The following is a 21,240-nucleotide window of genomic DNA, read 5'->3' as shown; positions in this document are numbered from 1 at the left end:
GTAACTTTCTTCAGTAACTTTCTTTCTTCAAAACTGAAGTTCTCAATCTTGCTGCTGACAGCATTGCTCCTAAGGTGGCCAGCTGTATTGGGTCCCTCAACTGTCCGCTCGGACCTGAGAAATCTCGGTGTCATCTTTGATCAGGCTTTGCACCTTGACAAGCACATCAAGTCCCTGACCCGTACCTGTTTTTTCCACCTAAGAAACATTGCAATACTCAGACCTTTTGTATCTCACTCTGAGTTATAAATGATTAACAATGCCTTTGTCTCATCACACTTGGATTATTGCAATTCTCTTTTTACTTGGTCCAGCAAAGCATCCTTGGAGTGCCTTCAGCTGGTCCAGAATGCTGCCGCCAGGCTGTTGATTAGGTCCAGTAGAACTTCTCATATTACTCCTGTTCTGGCCTCCTTGCACTGGCTTCCAGTTCATTTTAGGATCCAGTTCATGGTTCTTATAATTACGTATAGAGCCCTACATGGTCAGGCGCATGTATATCTATCTGATCTGCTCCATGCACATGAGTCCCAGCAGGTCACTGACGACTGCTGACCAAGCTCTGTTGGTTGTCCCTCGAACCAGGCTTAAAACCAGACGTGACAGAACCTTTGAGACTGTGGCACCCAGAATGTGGAATGCTCTTCCCCAGGACTTGAGAGCTGCAGCCTCTGTGGACATTTTTAAGAAGAAGCTAAAACGCTTTTGTTTAGACAGGCATTTGATAAATTAATTTGACTGTACAGTATGTTTATGACAATTGTCCTGTTCCCTGTGTGTGTTTATTGTGTCTATTTTTGTTAATTCTTTATATGCATTTCAACCTGCGTGAGGCACTTTGTGAGTCCTCTCTGTGAGAAGTGCTATATAAATATAGTTTACTTACTTACGTACAGTACTTACACAATACAAACATCAAAAACATCTGCAGCCAGACAGCAAAAACAACAATGTGTCAGTGCAACATATAGAATAAAAAGAGTCAAAACATTATAAAATAAATGTCATAAAAAGCCATAAATGTATGCGGTCTGTAATTGGTAGTACTATAGTGATTCATGTTTACAGTCCTGGGGGACGTCCAGAAATCCTGATGAGTGGGATGATGAATATGCATTTATGTGTCAAGCGGAACAATCAATATGACCTCCTGTCCTGCCCGCACCTTACTTGTCATATCATAATGTATGCAAATATTTCACACACCACAGGCACCGGCTTTGAATTAGAACATGTGTCCTGGACATGCTTGTGTGTGACAGGTGCTTTGAGAGTCTAATTCTCCTGGATGTGGTTAGAGGAGTGGTCATGACCCTTATGTAATAACATGGCTGTCTTCTGCTCCATCTTCACTGCAGCTTCATGTTAAAAGGTCTGTCTTTCACATTTCAAGTGTTCTCTAAGGCTGAGGTCAATGAGTCCATACTCCTCGTCACCATCACTCATATCAAGCCTCTTGCTTAAGTAGTCAGATAAATGTGAAAAATAGCTTCTTTTTTTAAACCTGCTGCAGTTTATCTCGGAATGGCTTGTGTCTCTTCCAGCCTGCTCAGTGAGCCTTGATTCAAAATCCCAAAACAAATGTTGACCTTATCTCACGTTTCCATGCAGCACCACCCTGCTAGCTTCTCATTAACATTCCCTACAATGTCGTACAAACATTATACATGGATCAGTCAAAAGTGGAACCCATCCATTTCCTATAATTATATTAGTGGTAGGCTATATAGTGAGTAGCCTAATCTGAATCTCAGATACAAACCCCAGAACAGCAGCTGTGTCGGCAGAACCGGGCAACTCTGCTTATTGTTGGCAGCAGCTTGCAATGCAAATTCACTTTAGCTCATAAACTCCGTCAGTAACCATGACAGCAAAACACACACACGGGCGCGCGCGCGCGCGCGCGCGCACACACACACACACACACACACACACACACACACACACACACACACACACACACACACACACACACACACACACACACACACACTTATGAAGTCATTGTGGTTATGGGCAATCTTCTCCATCTTTTCCATAGAGATTAAAACCAAATTAGTCTGATCTTTGCACTGCGTTCAATCCGATGTCTCAGTTTGTATCCCGTCGCCTTGCTTCTGCTTCATCTCTGAAATGACTTGTGCCAAATAACTGCCTGCATGAGCCTGTCAAGTCGACAGCACATTCAACATTATTGTTTGTTTTTCTTGTCTGTGAGAAGGTATCGTCTTAATAAGCATCTTATTCACATGGTTTAGCCTAACGAATAAAAAGCCTTGAATCATTGAACATGGACACTTAATTCCACAATTAACTTAATGTGTAATATGCACACCTCTGCAAATCACCAGACGAAATGTTCATTCGCTCACCACTGTTTCATAAATGTCATGATGATAAAATTGCTAGATGACTGCGCTTCAGTCCGCATGCGCAGCCATTAGGTATGTGGAGGAGCAGGAAACAGCCCATTCAACAGCTCTACCCATAAACCAGAAAACAGACCCTGGGTAAATGGAGACGCTGGCTGGACGTTGCTTTTTAAAATTCTGATCAAAAGGAGCTGGGCCTCTTGAGCTCTACGAGATAAATTGCAGACCGAAACAAACACATACCGAGAATATACGGATCTTTTGGGGGCGAAAAATAATTGAGTTGACTAGAAGTCTCGCTGTGGAACATTGCTTAGCAAGGGCGTGTTTGAGTCTCTCCGGGGGAGACTACCTCCTACTACTAGCTTGCTAGCCATAGCTAGCTTTTGTATGTTAGTGCACTGTGTACATTTTACATTTTTAATTCTAACGTCGTTTCGAGGATTCGCTTGAAGATGGGATGTACTCTCAGTACCGATGATAAAGCGGCGCAGGAGCGCAGTAAAATGATCGACAGGAATTTACGGGACGATGGAGAGAAAGCCGCACGGGAGGTCAAGCTGCTGTTACTCGGTGAGAATTGGTGTTGATGAACCGGCTCAGGCTATTTGCTGGAATAGATTCGTCAATGGAGTGGTAGATATAAAACACGGATTCCCAAACACAACTATTCTTTTTTTCCTCTCGTAGTCATCTGTATATTTTAAATTAGTGATTTTGAAATGATCGGTATTAAGTTAATGTTTAGAATTTGAACTTTCCACGGATTGTTCTCTTTCCAGGGAATAGCCTGAGCCGAGCGAACATTGAATGAAAAGTTGGCGCTGGTAGTAGTAACGTTAGCGTGCTACCTAGCACTAGTGCTAATTAGCTATTTGTCTAACGTTTGCTAGCATCGGCCAGCCCTCTGCGAGCTACGCTACTATCTAGATGTATAGCCCTACCACCTGTAGCTAGCTAACGTTGGCTAGCTACATTTGTTGAAGTAGCTCGGCTGGATCCTGTCAATTTTGCTGACTTTTCCGAAATTATGACAAGCCATATTGCCCAGCCGAAGCAGCAGTCTGACTAATCAATGGAATCCCGTGTTCTAAAATACAAATTTCCTGGATGATAGGCTACTTGCACCAAATACTTTCTCCATGGTTATCAGAAATCATTGGCCAGAATCAGATTTATTTAGCCACGTAGATTTTCACACACAGGCCTGCAAGGAATTTGTTTTAGACTGTTTGTGCATGACACTGAATAGACAAGGTGCAAGGACCAGACAGTGTGCAGTCAAGTAGACTTGTAGGTGCATGGTAAATGGACTGCACTTATATTGCGCTTTTATCCAAAGCGCTTTACAATGGCCTCTCATTCACCCATTCATACACCATACACCAGGCCAGCTGCCATGCAAGGTGCTAGCCTGCTCATTGGGAGCAATTTGGAGTTCAGTGTCTTGCCCAAGGACACTTCGACATGTGGAGGAGGAGCCGGGAATCGAACCGCCAACCCTACGATCGCTGGACGACCTGCTTTACCTCTACCTCTTGAGCCACAGCCGCATGGCTGTCAGTACTTAATGAAATTCATTTGTAGGACTAACTTTACATACCAGATGTGGTGGTATGTTTTCTGGCATATGTGAACAAAGTAGCCTATTTGAATTGTTGTTTCGTGTGGCTGGCTATTGCTTAACTTATTCAAAATTCAAACAACGTCAATTGCTATAGAGAACATTTGGCCATCTGGATAAGTTTGTCAAACGAGACCTAATAAGCTTTCTGAGGACTGTATGGCAGTTCTATCCAAACATTTGAAACACATTTTCAGGCGAACACATATCGCACTCCAGACTGTCGGCAGCAATTGATTATTCATACTGTCTTGGGGAGGAGGGGGCTCTTATCTCCTATGAACTGTACACCGAAGTTGCACGCCCATATGTAATGTGTGGGTTTTCACTCCATAAATGTTCAATCAATTTACAACGCATTTTATACACAGAGGCAACACAATGTGCTTCACAGAAAGAAAGGTGTGGTGCGTTTACTGTTACACCTTGGGGATTCATAAAGTACCAACCTATATGAAAACACGAAGACACATCCATAACAGAAATGTGATTGAGCTCAAAATGAGTTCCCTTTATTATTTAAAGCCATAAATGTTCAGAGATCGTCACTCAGTCTTCACCCTTGCCTCCCCCCCTTATTTTTTTTAGCAGTATATTGTAATTTGTACATTGCACTCTATTTGCACTGTATTTTGTACTGCATTTATACTGTCCTGTCCTGTCTTGCACCCTGTCCTATGTCATCTGCAACAACTTGCCTTAACCCTAGTCAAATGTCTATGTGTGAACCCTACATGGCTAATAAACAGATCCTATATCTTGAATCTTAATACGACCACTTAACACATCAACATCACAAGCCTTTTCCTCCAGTATGCCTTTCTTTTGGCTGGACCAGAACTGTGGTTGTCAGCGGGACCGCGCCCAGTGCGCCCACCCTAACCCCACCTCACTGCTGGTTACCTGCATCTCACTCAGCCCCTGGCTGGCAGGAGGTTGCTTGGCAACACGTGCAGCCTGCCTGGTTCATGTTACCAGCAGCGGTGTGTGGGCAACAGCGGGCTAAACACACAACAAACAAACAAACAAACGCAACTGGAGCAAGGAGAGTGGGCAGGCTGTGGGGATAGCCTCCTGTCCCTCCTCAGGGTAGGGCCTGCTGCTCAACACAGCGCCGGCTAGAGAGACTACTATCCTTGCTCAACACAGGGGCAGCTAGAGAGACTACTAGGCTTGCTCAACACAGGGGCAGCTAGAGAGACTACTAGGCTTGCTCAACACAGGGGCAGCTAGAGAGATTACTAGGCCTGTTCAACACAGGGCCAGCTAGAGCGACTACTAGGCCTGTTTAACACAGGGGCAGCTAGAGAGATTACTAGGCCTGTTCAACACAGGGCCAGCTAGAGAGATTACTAGGCCTGTTCAACACAGGGCCAGCTAGAGAGATTACTAGGCCTGTTCAACACAGGGCTAGCTAGAGAGATTACTAGGCCTGTTCAACACAGGGCCAGCTAGAGAGATTACTAGGCCTGTTCAACACAGGGCCAGCTAGAGAGATTACTAGGCCTGTTCAACACAGGGCCAGCTAGAGAGATTACTAGGCCTGTTTAACACAGGGCCAGCTAGAGAGATTACTAGGCCTGTTCAACACAGGGACAGCTAGAGAGATTACTAGGCCTGTTCAACACAGGGCCAGCTAGAGAGATTACTAGGCCTGTTTAACACAGGGCCAGCTAGAGAGATTACTAGGCCTGTTTAACACAGGGCCAGCTAGAGAGATTACTAGGCCTGTTCAACACAGGGACAGCTAGAGAGATTACTAGGCCTGTTCAACACAGGGCCAGCTAGAGAGTAGTCTGGAGTGAAGTGCCACAAAACATGGGCAGAGGTGTGGAGCCAGCGCATTGGCCTACCTTTCAAATCCAGCTGCATTTGAACAGTATTTTTTATGACTATATAGCCGGGTCTAAATTAAAAACTTAATTAAGTAAATACAATTTGCCATGTTGTGTAATAAAATCTTGGTAGCTATGGACAGTTCGCTAGAGTGCAGGAAAGTGGAAATCTGCAGTCCGTGACCAATCAGAGGCCAAATCAGCTTCTCCGCAGTCCGCACAGCCCACTTCTGCGCGGGCCAATCAGTAGCCTATTGAAAATCCGATAGGATTCTCATTGGTGACCACGAATATCATAGCTTCTTCCCAGAAGTTCTTGTTGCAGCGAGAGCTTCTGGGTATTCAGATTAGCTAGAGAGAGACTACTAGGCCTACTCAACACAAGGTCAGCTAGAGGGACTACTAGGCCTACTTAACACAGCGCCTGCTAGAGAAGACTACAACACCTACTCAAGTTGTGACACCCCATTGTGTTGCGATACCCCACTGGCCTCCATCACTTAGACAGCTGATGTACTGGATGCAACAGTTTCCACCAGGGATGGCTGTAGCTCGGGGCCATCCAATGATCGTTGTGTCAGCTGTTCGAATCCTGGCAACAAGTTGAAGACACTGAACCCCAAATTGCTCCCAATGAGCAGGCTAGCACCTTGAATGGCAGCTGCTGTCATTGGTGTGTGTGTGAATGGGCGAATGAGAGGCATTCATTGAAAATTGCTATGCAAGTGCAGTCCGTTTACCATTTACCATGCATTTAAATGCAAGAGAATGTAAGTCATTGGCTGTTTCCTGTTTGCGACTTCTTTCATCTGTCCAGCAGTGTGTGAGCGAGCATTTTTATTTTATTGTAAGCACTTTTTAAGTACTGTACTCACGCCTAGGGCTAGGCTAATGAAAGGTTGATCATGTGTGTGAGGTATGTAAGGCCTACTGCTCCCTGACTGACTGTCCCTTTGGACAGGTCCCTTGTACGCTGTCACATGCTCACAAGGGCCCTCATTTCCTAAGCGAGATGGGACACAAAACTGGGCGTACGGTTATTTCCACGCCAAGTTTGACATTTGTCAGGTTGGACGTGAGCGGAGCTGCCCAGCTCGCACGCTGTCTGTATGAATTAACATGTTTGAACTACCTGTTAAATTGAAATTGTAAAGATGGTTTTCCTGAATATTTCCATGGAGAGTGAAGAGTTATTGGACAAGAATCACCTCTTGTTTTGGACATATTTTGTATCTCCATGCCGTAAACTACAGGGGCGAGGCCAGAATATGTAGAGGCGTGATATTTAAATGACAATTGTTTTCATCCGGCACATTTATCAACGCCCGATCATTCGTACGATGGGATTGGCAGCATTCGAATGTTTGATAGATCACACGTGGACGCTGTCGTACCATAATTTCTGCCATCGGATCTGCACTCCTTTGATAAATGAGGGCCAAGGAGTCTGTGTAGCTGCTGCTCATGGCAGTCTGTGTGCTCTCACCATTTCAAATGAGTCTGAGGATGACTGGTTGATAAACTGACTGACTGGCAGGAATGGATGACTTTCTAGTTGATAAATTCACTGACTGAGGATCCCTTGATGCTGGAAGCATGTTCTTGATGGACTGTACACATGGATGTCTTGACTCTCTCCCACCTATCTCCTATTCATCTGTTTGTGTTCTCGCCTATATGATATTCGTGTGTGTGCGCACTGCGCAGCAGCAGTGACTCACTCATAAGCTCATTTCCTCTGCTAAGGATTGCACCAGGGGTGTCAGTATTAATGCAATAATCCCCACATGAAATAATCTACAGATGAGTTTGAGTGGGAGGATCGTCACCGATCCAAGCACACGCGCGCACACACAAACACACGCATGTGTGGGAAGGTGCCATGCTGAATCTCTCAGGGGAGATGTCTCTGTGTCCAGGACGTCAGAGGGAAAGGCCTGTCCCCAGAGCCAGCCAGCAGCATGGGACCAGGCGCGCTAATCTGCCTCACTGTCCGTCTGGCCCAGTGAGACTCTGACAGACTCAAGATATGAGAACTCACTCTTACCCCTCTTTCCTCAGCATCTCTCTCTTTCTGCCCCCCCCCCTCTCTCTCTCTCTCTCTCTCTCTCTCTCTCTCTCTCTCTCTCTCTCTCTCTCTCTCTCTTTCTACCTTGTCCCGCAGTAGGCTAGGGCTTGTTCACACATCATACGCATCATTATAAAGTGTGTTTGTTCAGTAGCAGCAGTGTTTGTCATTAAGGACAGAGTTGACGAACAGTGTTTTGCTCTAGAGAGGCCCCAGAGAGAGTGAGGCCACAGCAGAGGGGGATAGGTAATTAAATAGCTGGGAGCTCAGGTGAAAACCCTTCCCCCCACAGCTCTGCTGCAGCGCATTGTGATCGTGCAAAATGTCTACAGATGAGGCTCTAATGCTATTAAGGTCTCATAGAAACGATGTTGGTGGTTGATCTACCTCCTATATTGTCTTTTGACATGCAAATGAGCTTCCATGCAAACAGAGCAGTGAGACGCGGTGGGGCAGAGTGCTGCTGTAGGTTTGTGCAGTGTACTGCAGTGCATTGTGGGTGCAGTCCAGCATGGCGTGTAGTGCAGTGACTCTGACGATAGTATTAACAGGCTGTCAACTCTTTAACGGTGCACACCTGTAATCTCATTGGCTGAAGATCCACTTGATTAATCCAATTACAGTCCCTAGGCTCAGGACTGGCTCATCCCGTAATTCGCTTTATTCACTTCAGCTGCCATATTGCCATATCCGATTGTTTTTCACTGCCATAGTTTTCGCATTTGGAAATACATGGAAGTGAATGAGCCATAGTTAGCCGTCAGCTGCATTCACTTCCATCTATTTCGAGAAAACAACGGCAGTGAAAAACATTCGGAGTCTGGTAATGATGAGTTTGTAACCCTGATAGTGTATTCAGCCTGTTATTTTGACTTTTGGTTCTTGAAGTGGTGTTTTTATAGTGAACTTTTAACATTGGAGTCAACGGGCACTTCCGCATCCGTACCACCAATTACGCCAGACTGACCAATATGGCAGCTGAAGTGAATAAAGCGAATATAGGATCTCACACTGCTGTCTCTGCACACCAGCATGTACTGGACTGTGCAGGAGACAGCCTGGGTTCCCATAGGGCAAAATCAGCAGAACTTCAGCTACTATATCCACTAGTCATCCATGATGGATAACTCGCTGATAGTCGGATGCCACCGTCGCAAGGCTGGCTGCAGTGTGACTGTAGCCTGTGTTCATCACTTATTTCTTCCCCTCTCTCTCTCTCTCTCTCTCTCTCTCTCTCTCTCTCTCCCGTTCAGGTGCTGGGGAGTCAGGGAAGAGTACGATTGTCAAACAGATGAAGTAAGTTCTCCGAGGATCTGACGGTACAATGGGACCAACCATTTAAGCCGGGCGGTATTTGACTGATATCCTCATCAATGCCCTCTCTCTCTCTTGGCTCCACCCCCCTCCCCTCCTCCCTCAGGATCATCCACGAGGCAGGGTACTCTGAGGAGGAGTGCAAGCAGTACAAGGCGGTGGTGTACAGCAACACCATCCAGTCCATCATCGCCATCATCAGAGCCATGGGCCGACTCAAGATCGACTTCTCCGACGCCGCGCGGGCAGTGAGTGGGGAGGGGGCGGCTTAGACACTGGTCTGTGGTCAGTTATTCTGTGCCCATCCCACCTGTGAGAGGTCAGGACCGACCGACGGAAATCTGATCCTGGATCCGTTTGTTCGGGAGTGCGGGGGCGGGCCAGTCATGGTGGTGATGGGTTGTAGTCCAGGGCTGGGTGGAGTAGAGATCTATTGGGTTCCCAAGACCTTCAATGTTCTCCAAGGTTCAGTTTTTGCCTTGCGGATTCATATTTACTGTGATTTTATTTGATACATGTTGTACATGTGCCTCTAAATGGCATACAGGTACTAAATATGATCAGTTAAAATAGTATATCAGTTAAAATAGTATTTAAACCTAATACTTTAAACATAATGTAATTAAACGGCTTCTCAAGTACTGGAACTCGAGTTGGGTTTTGAAAGTTCTTGAAAAGTCCTTGAATGTGATGCGTTAGGTGTGGGAACCCAGGATCCAGGAGACGTAAAGATCTCACGGTGTCGGGGCATCGTCCTCCTACCTCACGTTGACCGTGTACGGTGTGCGTTTCCAGGACGACGCTCGGCAGCTCTTCGTGCTGGCAGGCTCGGCGGAGGAGGGCTTCATGACTGGCGAGCTGGCGGGGGTCATCCAGCGCCTCTGGAAGGACGGCGGGGTCCAGGCCTGCTTCAGCCGCTCGCGGGAGTACCAGCTCAACGACTCTGCTGCATAGTAAGACACACACACACACACACCTTGTACAGGGTACCCATATGTGTCTGTCAGCGGTCCGACCCGCCCCCCCGGAGTACCTGCACCGGCTGTCTTGCGCCCTTCCCCGAAAAAGGCGCCTTAGAAGACGTGGAAAACGAGGTGGTGTGCTCGTCCGACTCGAGGTCTACCTGTCAGCCTCTTCTGCGATCGTTCCACGCCTCCGATTCTCTCCTGTTACCCAGCATCTAAGCGCTCGGCGGATCTGCCCTGTCTTCCCGGAGCCCCCGCCTCTGTTGTCCCCAGTGATCGAACCCTCTAACCCCGCTCTGCTGTCAGCCTCGGACCGATGCCTCGGCCGTGGCGTTCGCCATGGCGATCTCCGCCCGCTGAGACGCGCTGCAGCCCTGGCCAGCCCAGAACGGAACTTTTTGTTTGCTCCTGCTAAACGCTAGGTCTATAATAAACAAAACGTTTCTGATTACTTTTTCACCTCTTGCACCTTGGACGTTATGTTCGTGACGGAAACGTGGATCCATGCTGGCGAGTATACCCCGTTCTCTGAACTCCTTCCTTCTGACTGCTCTTTCTTCAGCTCGCCCCGCTCCACGGGCAGTGGTGGGGGTACAGCTTCAGTGTTCAGATCCGATTTACAGTGCCGACTGTCCCAGCCTGTGTGTAGTTACTGTAGCTTTGAGTTGCAACTATTTGAACTGAACCTGTCCTCTCCTGTGCTCTGTGCGGTCATATATCGCCCACCGAAATACAACAAAGATTTTATTAATGACTTTGCGGACTTTCTGTCGGGGATTACTGTTAAATATGACCACATTTTAATTGCTGGCGATTTCAATGTTCATGTGTGTTGTGAATCCCGACCTCTGGTCAAGGTCTTCCTAAATCTGCTTGATTCCTTCAATCTTACCCAGTGCGTATCAGGACCGACACATGAAAAGGGGCATTCTCTAGATCTAGTGTTATCTTACGGCCTGTCTTGTCTCCGTCAATTAAATCTGTGCAACAACATGTATTTCTGACCAGTGCTGTTTCATCCTGTGCTGTTCTCATTATCGTTTCCTTGCCCGGCAGATAGACTTATACCCCCGCACGCCGCCGAAGCGCTCTTAGCCCCTTGACCGCATCACAATTTTCCATCTGCACAAATGACTGTGCTGTCTACACTGAAAGGAAATTGTGCCCTCAGCACTGATCAGATTTTGCTGTGGCTAAATGACTCTACGCGCTCTCTCAGACGCGCATGCAGACACGCTGAGAGAAAATGGAAAAATGACAAACTCCATCTCTCCCTAGACATTTTACATGGCTACCTGTCTGACTACCAGAGCTGTAAAATTTGCCAAAATGGCCTATATCTTCCCTGGTCTCCAACAACAGTCATAAGCCCCAGGTCTTATTTAATGTCCTCAACTCTTTTATTAATCCCCGCGATGTTTCCCCTCTTGTGCCATCACCTACTCTCTGCAACAATTTTTTAAAACTTTTTTATCGATAAGGTTGCCTCGCTCAGACCAGCCCACACAGTTGCTCGGCCTATCCCAGACCCTGCTCCTTCTCCATGCCCTGCTGTTCTCCACCAGTTTGAGCCTATGTCCCTTCCCTCTCTCTCCGAGGTAGTCAAGCATCTGCGGCCTACAAACTGCTCCACAGACAGCATTCCCTCTCGCCTCTTCAGGGAGGTTTTTGACTCAGTCGGAGCTAGTGTGCTGCTTTTGGTCAACACCAGCCTCAGCTCAGGATTTGTCCCTGTTGCCTTCAAACATGCTGTGGTGCAACCTTTAATAAAAAAGAAAAATCCCCTCCACTCTCTCAAACTTTAGTATGTAGTGTGTATACTACGTATATCTCAGCTACCTTTCCTATCTAAGGTTCTGGAGCGAGTAGTCTATACTCAGCTGCAGTCGTTCTTAGCTAAGCATAACATCCACAAGAAGTTCCAGTCTGGCTTCAAACCAAGACACAGCACTGAAACTGCCCTGCTGAGAGTTTTTAACGATTTGATTTTAGCTGCTGACTCGGGTAGTCCTGCCGTCCTGATGCTTTTAGACCTGACAGACGCTTTTGACACTGTGGACCATGCGATCCTGATTCAACGGCTCGAGCAGTCTGTGGGCATCACAGGATCTGCCCTACGTTGGTTCAAGTCCTATCTGACTGATCAGAGCTTCTCAGTGCAGTTAGGACATTTCTGCTCTGCTACCGCCCCTCTGACCTGTGGAGTCTCTCAAGGTTCCATCCTGGGCCCCATCTTATTTTTACTCTACATGCTGCCCCTAGGCTCTATTTTTGGAAAGCATGGAATCTCCTTCCACTGCTACGCTGACGATGTCCAAACCTATCTGCCCCTACGGTCCAAAGGCAAGGACTGTATGCAGCCATTACTAAATTTGAATGAGTCCAAGAGCGAGATCATCCTTTTCCGACGACACGCTCCCTCAGCCTGCTCTGTTGATGCCCTGGGCCCCTTGAGCTCCAACATTCGCTCCTCTGTGAAGAATCTTGGGGTGGTTTTTGACAGTGATTTTAAATTTGATAAACAGATCAGTGCTGTAGTAAAGACAAGCTTTTTTCAACGCATCTCCTAGCTAAGACCAAGCCCTACCTCTCTGCTACTGACCTAGAGAGGGTGATATATGCCTTCCTCACTACTAGACTCGACTACTGTAACGCCCTGTATGTTGGCATGGATTAGTCTTCCCTCAGCCGCCTACAGCTTGTACAGAATGCTGCCGCTCGCCTCCTCACAGGCAAGAAAAAGCATGACCACATCACATCAGTCCTGGCCTCACTCCATTGGCTCCCGGTCCGCTTTCGCATCGATTTTAAACTCTTGCTAATGGTTTTTAAAGCCCTAAAGGACCTGGCCCCTCTGTACCTCTTCGAGCTCCTGCATCACCACACCCCAGCCAGAGCCTTAAGGTCTGCTGACCAACTGCTGTTGGAGGTGCCTGAACTAGACCTTAGTCTAGAGGCGACAGGGCCTTTGTGGCGGCTGCCCCCAGGCTATGGAATAGCCTGCCCCTTTATATTAGATCCTCCCAGACCCTTTAAAATCCTCCCTTAAGACCTACATTATTTCCCTGCCGTTTTAACCAGTCTGTGCCCAAGTTTTAAACATGCTCTATAAATACATTTTTATTTGATTTGACAGTCTCACACACACACACACACACACCTTGTACATGGTACCCATATGTAGTACATATGACGACACAGTCTCTCTCTCACACAAACACACGCATGCATGCACATTTTTCATTTCAAATCTTAATTTTAACTCGTAAGGCATTGGGGTTTCCTTCATTTAGAGTGACTATGAATTAACATAAAAACAAAGACACAAATCAACAAAAACAAATAAATAAATAAAATTAATCAGAATAAACAACAAGTCAGTTAAAACGTATAGGAGTACTGCTCCTGAGTGGCATATCACTTGTTGTGTATACAGTGTTACTATATCTACTGGATCATAATATCTAGTGTGTATAACATCACCATATATGTAAAGGAAAGATGACCATTTTTATTGTGGTTCTTTGTGTATTTTTACTGCCTTTGTTCAACGTGAGTTGTTTTTAAATGTGCTTTAGAAATACATTTGATTTGATTTGATCTCACCGCCAGGATTATTTATTATAGGTATAGCATGTACATAACCACACCCCTGTACATAACATCTGGATTTGACAATCTCCTTTCATCCCTGTCCCCCCTTTCCTTCCCCCCAAGCTATCTGAATGACCTGGACAGGATAGCCCACGCGGCCTACGTGCCCACCCAGCAGGACGTGCTCAGGACCAGGGTCAAGACCACCGGCATCGTGGAGACACACTTCACCTTCAAGGACCTGCACTTCAAGTCAGTACCCCCCCCCCCCCACACACACACACACACACTCTCTTTCTCTCTCTCTCTCTCTCTCTCTCTCTCTCGGAGTGAAATATGAGCAGAGTGAGGGGAAATCTTGATGAACGAGTGCAGAACGGAACTCTGGTCGTCTCTGAACGCTCATCTCCGCTCACATGCTCTGGTGTGTGTGTATATGGGTGGGAAGTGTGTGTGTTCGATGTGTGTATGCATATGGGTTGGAAGTGTGTGTGTGTATATATGGGTGGGAAGTGTGTGTTTGATGTGTATGTGTGTGTATTCTCTAGGATGTTTGACGTGGGAGGTCAGAGGTCGGAGAGGAAGAAGTGGATCCACTGCTTCGAGGGCGTGACCGCCATCATCTTCTGTGTCGCTCTGAGCGACTATGACCTGGTGCTGGCGGAGGATGAGGAGATGGTGAGACTCATCCTTCCTTCCCCCATTCCCTGTTCACTCACATTCCTCCTTCACTATCATCCCTCCTTCTCTCTCATCCCTCCTTCTCCCTCATCCCTCCTTCACTCTCATCCTTCCTTCACTATTATCCCTCCTGAGAGAGATGAAGGATGGAAGATAATGATAGAGGGATGAAGGCGGGAAGATAAAGGATGATAGAGGGCAGGTACAGGATGATGGATGGGATGATAGTATTATAGAGGATGACAGCTGGTCCTCACGTGTGTGTGTGTGTGTGTGTGTGTGTGTGTGTGTGTGTGTGTGTGTGTGTGTGTGTGTGTGTGTGTGTGTGTGTGTGTGTGTGTGTGTGTGTGTGTGTGTGTGTGTGTGTGTGTGTCATATGCTTTCAGAACCGTATGCACGAGAGTATGAAGCTGTTTGACTCCATCTGTAACAACAAGTGGTTCACGGACACGTCCATCATCCTATTCCTCAACAAGAAGGACCTGTTTGAGGAGAAGATCAAGAAGAGCCCGCTAACCATCTGCTACCCCGAGTATGCAGGTGAGACAGACACACGCTCACGCAGTTTCATACATATCATGAGGCCCTAACCATTTAGTTCTGGTTTTAATATTGTGCGTGTATTGTGTTTCTTCTCCTAAGCTCTACTTGACCAGATATGAGTAGAAGTCTAGCTGTGTAAGGATAGCAAGCCTTTCGGTCGACGTGCAGGACAACAACGTTTTCCGAATCAAAGAGGCCTAAACCATTGCCACCTCTGTCTGTTTCCTCTCCTTTTTCACCTCCTTTCTCCTCTCCTTCCATCTCTCCTCCCCTCTCTCCCTCGATCTCTCCCAGGCTCCAACACCTATGAGGAGGCGGCCGCCTACATCCAGTGTCAGTTTGAGGACCTGAACAAGAGGAAGGACACCAAGGAGATCTACACCCACTTCACCTGCGCCACCGACACCAAGAACGTGCAGTTCGTCTTCGACGCCGTCACCGACGTCATCATCAAGAACAACCTGAAGGACTGTGGCCTGTTCTAAGGTGTGTGTGTGTGTGTGTGTTTGTGTTGGAGGGGGGGGCAAGGTGAGAGAGGAGGCGAATCTAGATAACACTGCTAGACTGAGGTTGATTTCCTGCTTCTGAGCAGGCATGACTCACCTGGTACCCCTATGACTCACCTAGTACACCTATGATTCACCTGGTATACTTATGACTCTTTGACTCACAAAGTTCACTCTGATGGGATGGTGTATGATGGTGTCTGTCTCTCTGTTTCTGTGTGTGTGTGTGTGTGTGTGTGTGTGTGTGTGTGTTTGTGTGTGTGTGTGTGTGTGTGTGTCTCTCTCTTTGTCTCTCTCTCTGCAGGCAGTTCTGTTGCCAGCTGTAGTGGCTGTTTTCTGGGAGTCTGTGACTGGAGTGGTGAGGATCACGGACACCTGGAAGAGCCGCTTTTAACCTCCTATTAACTTATGTTGATCTCTTAAGGTTTTAAAAATGCTGTGTAGAGAAACGTTTGTGTAAAATATTTGTAAAACTGTCACTATGGAAGGGGATTTTTTCACCGTTTTTAAAATGTTTTTGTTTTACCAGTCTTTTTTGTTGGACTTTTTATAAAAAAAGGGGAGGGGGGCTTCACATTTATTTGATGTTCCTGTCAGAGAGGACGGGACATTGGTGTTTTTGTTGTAGGCCCACAGCCTGTGCATGCCTTAGTTGCAGTGTTTTGTTTTTGTTGGCTGAATCGTATTAAATGTATGTAGATGTTATCATTGACGACACCCCCCAGCCAGTAGGATCTTGTTTCCTTTATAATGATAGCATCCCAGAATTTTTGTTTCTGTGGGAACTGGAATAGACCAAGTTAGATCTCGTGCTCTCTATAGACCAACTCACTCTGACTGATGAACTGTGTGTGTGTGTGTGTGTGCGCGCACGCTTGTGTGTTGCATGCGTGTGTGTGTGTGCGCGCACGTGCGTCTGTGCCTTTTGTATGTGTGAATGTGTGTGCGTTGACATGATGGACCGGAGTGATGGGCGAGTGGGTGGAGTAGTGAATGCATGGTTTTGTTTGAGTGTGAACAACAAAGGGATTCTGTTTTTTCCTCTGCTTGTCATCTTCTTTAACAGTCTCTCACTTAAAAGAAAAAAAGTGACCAAAAAGCAACAATTTTTAACGTGTGCACATGGCTGGTGAGTTGTTGTGGACAGCATCATTCCTGCTCCTAGACCAGAGCAGAGGAGAGGATGGCAGACAGCCTTGTAGCAGAGAATCGGACCATAGATACAGACTAGTGCAGAAAGGGGGAGGAGCTGTTACTGATGGTGATTTGTAATGGTGTCTGGCTACTTATCCCCCTAAGCCCCGCCCACCTGTTTCCTTTGGGTGGGGCTGTTAGTGGACTAATTTACATTATTTTGCTAATAAAAGAGCTGCTCTGGTGAAACCATGGCATCCTTCACAACTACGCTGTCTGTCGTGGTGTTTTGTTCTGTGTGAGGGGTGTGTGTTGGGGTTGGAAGGAGGCAAGGTTAAGCTGCGAGTCTACCAGCTAATGGCCCAGACATTTAAATAACTCGGTTCGCAAAACAAACACTAGTTCTCACAGCCTACACCCACAACCAGCTGTTGTCACATTCATTTGATTACAACTTGAAAGGCTCCAGGCTCCTTCGGTGATCCTAACTAGGGGCAGATGTACTAACGTGTTAGAGCCCGTTTTTTTTGCGTTATTCCGTCGCAACGTGCGCCTGGCGTGTACGAACAGACCGCACATGGGTCAAACCGCATTCTGCCTGGCGCAGGCCCACTGAGGGGCAAGTTATGCATATTATGCATTCATGGGAGGGTCGAGGGAAAGGAGGGTGTGAACGCGCACAAAACGGGGGGGAGATGCGAAAGGAGAGACTGATTAATATCCCATCGTATGTATGAAAACTGAGGGGTAAAGCGCACGTCTGTTTTGCGGTGACATTTTTATGCCTGAAAAGCAGGTGTCATCCAATTACAGCTCCTACAACATTAGTCCTCACAATTTAAAACAGTCACTTACACAGACGTAGCCTAATTATGGACAAAGCAAGACTGCTTACTGCAAGACCCTATATTTTCCCCGCGCACATTACGGTTTGAGGGCGGTGACACGCTGATTGCGCATTGAGGCGCAGGCTTTGTATCCAAGGCAAACTGAAGATGCACTACGCTCGCAAACGTCAGTAGGCTACAATGCCCTCTAGTTTCTATTGGGGACACCTGTTATACACACACACACATCCACCACTTCAACCACGGGTTGTAAGACTACAGGGCCAAAGCCTTCCAAACAATATTGATGACTTGTGCTTGTTTTATATGACCACATCTTCACATGCATCTACCATGGTGTGTCATACAGTGCAGGCCCAAAGCCCTCCTCTCTTTCACCTTGCCCTCAGAGGGCTGTGGTCTCTGCTGTCCTGTCATTACCGAAAGTGTGCGCGACAACAGCAGACCGAGCACTAGCAGCTTGTTACATCCCTATCATTAACGCTTTCATGAGGGGGTCATTCATTGACAGGAAGAATATTTCAGAGGTGATCAGCTAGAACACATTCCTCATGGACTGTGGGAGCTAGTCTTCAGTGGGGTGGGTCTGGTATTATGGTAGTTTTTGCCATCTAGTGGCGTGTAGCTGTAATTGCACCCGATGAGACCAAAATAATGTTGGACTGGAGGTGCATACACAGTATTCACTGTAGCCACTGCGTAGCCCTGCGTCAGCTGAGAGTAGAGACTAGGCATGGTGTCTCATTCTCAGTTACCGAGAGAACGACAGACGTCTGTCAATCTCAGCTAGCATGATCAAACACTATCAGACCTGACTAGTGGAGCACTGAGACCATGTGCATAGATCTAGTAAGACCAACATATCTAGTCAGATGGAGTTCTTTGAAGCACCCGTGTCACAATAACCAGCATGGTTTTGATCTGCTGATGTCTACATATCCTCTACTCTGTTTAGAGAGAGAGAGAGAGAGAGAGTGTGCGTGCGTGGGAGGGGGGGGGGGTTAGTGCAGTGCACTTTTCTCACATCCTATGTCTCCAATGAGGCGGACAGAGATACAGACAGATAGACTGTCTCCTCTCCTCACCCGGTGTCCTCTCCTAGAGAGAGTCTAGATGCTACCTGAGACGTTCGGATAATAAAGTGAAGGTGACCCTCGTCTCTCAGCTCCTTCTCCTTCTCCACCTCCTCTCCCTCTCTCTCCTCCTCTTCAACTACACATTCCCAAGCAGAGGAAACCACTCTGTTTGCATGTTATCTGAACTGCAAACATACAAAGACCTGAGTCAATGCAAGGAGCACTGAACTGAATCTGAATGAGCTCTTTGAATTTCCTCCCTCTGAGGACACAATCTGTCTGGTAGTATTGTGTTTCTTTTTGCTGTTGGCTGCTGCCAGGCCATAGTAGAACCCAGACTCTTTCTGCCAGGCCATAGTAGAACCCAGACTCTTTCTGCCAGGCCATAGTAGAACCCAGACTCTTTCTGCCAGGCCATAGTAGAACCCAGACACACTCTCTGCCTGGCCATAGAACCCAGTCATATCCTTCTCTCATATTTATTTCACTTCTTCCAGTAAAGGACAGGGATTGAGGTTGACAGACCAGAAGGTGTTAGGGAAGGTGCTGACTTATGGATGGAAAATTGTGAAAAGGTTATTATAACATTGCACACTCTCGCCATACATTTAATAAAGGCCCAACTTTTGGCACACAGGGCCTTCCACAAGGTTTAACCTCTTCTTTCAGCTGGGATTTATAAAATTGGTTTATCTTACATAATGTAATTCTGCCAGATTCTAATTCAAAAGACACTACAAATATGGTTGATGTGTATACAGTTTTTAATGAGGGTCTGTGTGCATACACATCTTAACTAGTGATCAATAGTGTTCAGAATAGACAATGAGATACTGTAAAATCGATTTAAAAAAAGAAAAGAAACAAAGGTAATTTCTCAGGGATTTCATTCCATTGATCATTCATATACATTTGCAATTCAATACAATTAAATTTAGATATTTGTGATATAACTGAAAACACAACAGAATTTAAAAAAATAAATTATGTACTGTATTACTTTATAATTATCCAGACACACACAATTTATAAAAACAGTCAATGCAATTCCAAAAAATAAACAAAAAACAATAAAAAATCAATTCAACATTTAACATTACATTATGTAACATTACATTTAGACTCATTCTGTCCCATTTCACTCTCAGTTCTCATTTCACTTTTAAGGAGCACACATTTCCGGAGTATCTCACATGGTCTAATGGCAAAGAAAACATCTGTCAGTTTGACCTCTTTGATGAGAGTCCAACTGTATCCCTATATCGTAATCTCCGTATATCGTGTCTGCAGGTATTTACAAATACACACAGGTGTGTGTTTAAGACAATTTTCTAAGCACCACAAGTTTTCTCCTCACAGTCACACTTTTACCGTCACACAGTTACCGTGGATACACACCAGTTTTTCTAATACACCAAATCAACCATCTTTAACCAGAACTACTGAGTTGTCTCTTCGTGATTCTCTTGCATAGTGTGCTGTGGTAAAAATGGAACCTTGGAAAGAAAACCTGTCATAACCAGACACCTGACTATCCATTATTTGCTTGCTCCAGGTTGCCTGTTTTAATATCTGTGTTGCTTTTATGGCTCTGTGTGCTACTAACCCTGTTCTGCCTTCCCTCTCCCTAGTGCCTCTCTCTCTCCCTCCTATCTTCTAACCAGGTCCAGTGGATGCCCCACTGTCACCAGCAGACCTCCCTGAGTCCGATAGATACCCCTGTGTCTGATGTGGATGTCGTAGCACTTAGTTAACACACACACATGTACACACAGACATACACCAGCCCACTTCCGGCTTTAGGCCTGGGCCATAGCAAACACATACCAGTATTTGCCATGTCTCTCCTATGATGCTTTTTTAGCCTCTCTTACTCTGAAATGTAATTTAATGTAATGTATTGCTTTATAAATGTTCTTAGCCGGTAGACAAACATACTCCTGGAGCTTGCTCGATCGCCTTGTTGAGAGGGGTCAGGGAAGAATTTTTACAGCTCACTTATCTGGCCCCCGGGTGATTACTGTTTTTTTGCTTCCCTCTGGAATATGTAGGGGTGGGTCGTATACCCACCTCCATTGTTCTCTGTAAAGCACATTGTGTTGCCTCTGGGTATGAAATGCGCTATACAAATAAAGCTTTGATTGATTGATTATGTGACACCCAAACAGTGTCTCTATGGGTTTCTTCAGGTTTGTTAGGGGTGGACTATGCTGCCTTGTCATGCCATAAAGGTCAGCAGCTAGAGACTATTTTGTCTTATTTTTGGTGGCAAGGGTCTCGTATAGTGATTTGCACTTAGTGCCTTCTTGCAGTAGATGAGACGCCTGTTTTACAAGTGCTCGTCGTAGATACAGTGTTTTACATATTTGTTCAGGAATGTGTCTTGTGCCATTGAATGCACTCAAAAGAACAATATTGTTCCCCTAAAATGTAAAGGTGGACGTCGCCCACAGTGGCCTAAGATTTAGCACACTCTTGGGGACATGGAGAAGCTGGTGAACATTGTAAGTGGTATGCTCTTTACCATACAGTACTGTCATTTGTTTCACAAACTTGGTCAACATCTTATCAGCTTCCTCAACTACAGACTTTGTAACAGTCTCCTGCAGCAGCAGATGAATTGCAAACGAGAGTAGAAGGAATTGTCTCAGATACACAGTGGGGAGGTTGCCTTCCAAAG

At 46.2% G+C, this 21,240-nt stretch overlaps 1 protein-coding gene across 1 annotated transcript; it reads left to right on the top strand.

Annotated features, from left to right (window-relative positions):
* The first annotated feature begins 2,522 nt into the window (after positions 1–2,522).
* Positions 2,523–16,813, top strand: LOC311320779 (guanine nucleotide-binding protein G(i) subunit alpha-1). Its single transcript, XM_084452610.1, has 9 exons — positions 2,523–2,945; positions 9,153–9,195; positions 9,320–9,461; positions 10,009–10,166; positions 13,896–14,024; positions 14,321–14,450; positions 14,840–14,993; positions 15,291–15,482; positions 15,807–16,813. The coding sequence occupies exons 1-8, from the start codon at positions 2,828–2,830 to the stop codon at positions 15,479–15,481; spliced, it is 1,065 nt and encodes a 354-aa protein (XP_084308736.1). The 5' UTR covers positions 2,523–2,827; the 3' UTR covers position 15,482; positions 15,807–16,813.
* Positions 16,814–21,240: the final 4,427 nt, after the last annotated feature.

The sequence above is a fragment of the Borostomias antarcticus genome, assembly GCF_949987555.1.
Source record: "Borostomias antarcticus genome assembly, chromosome: 18".
Taxonomy (NCBI): domain Eukaryota; kingdom Metazoa; phylum Chordata; class Actinopteri; order Stomiiformes; family Stomiidae; genus Borostomias; species Borostomias antarcticus.
The sequence above is the reverse complement of the archived record's forward strand: the minus strand, read 5'-3'. Positions and strand labels throughout refer to the sequence as shown.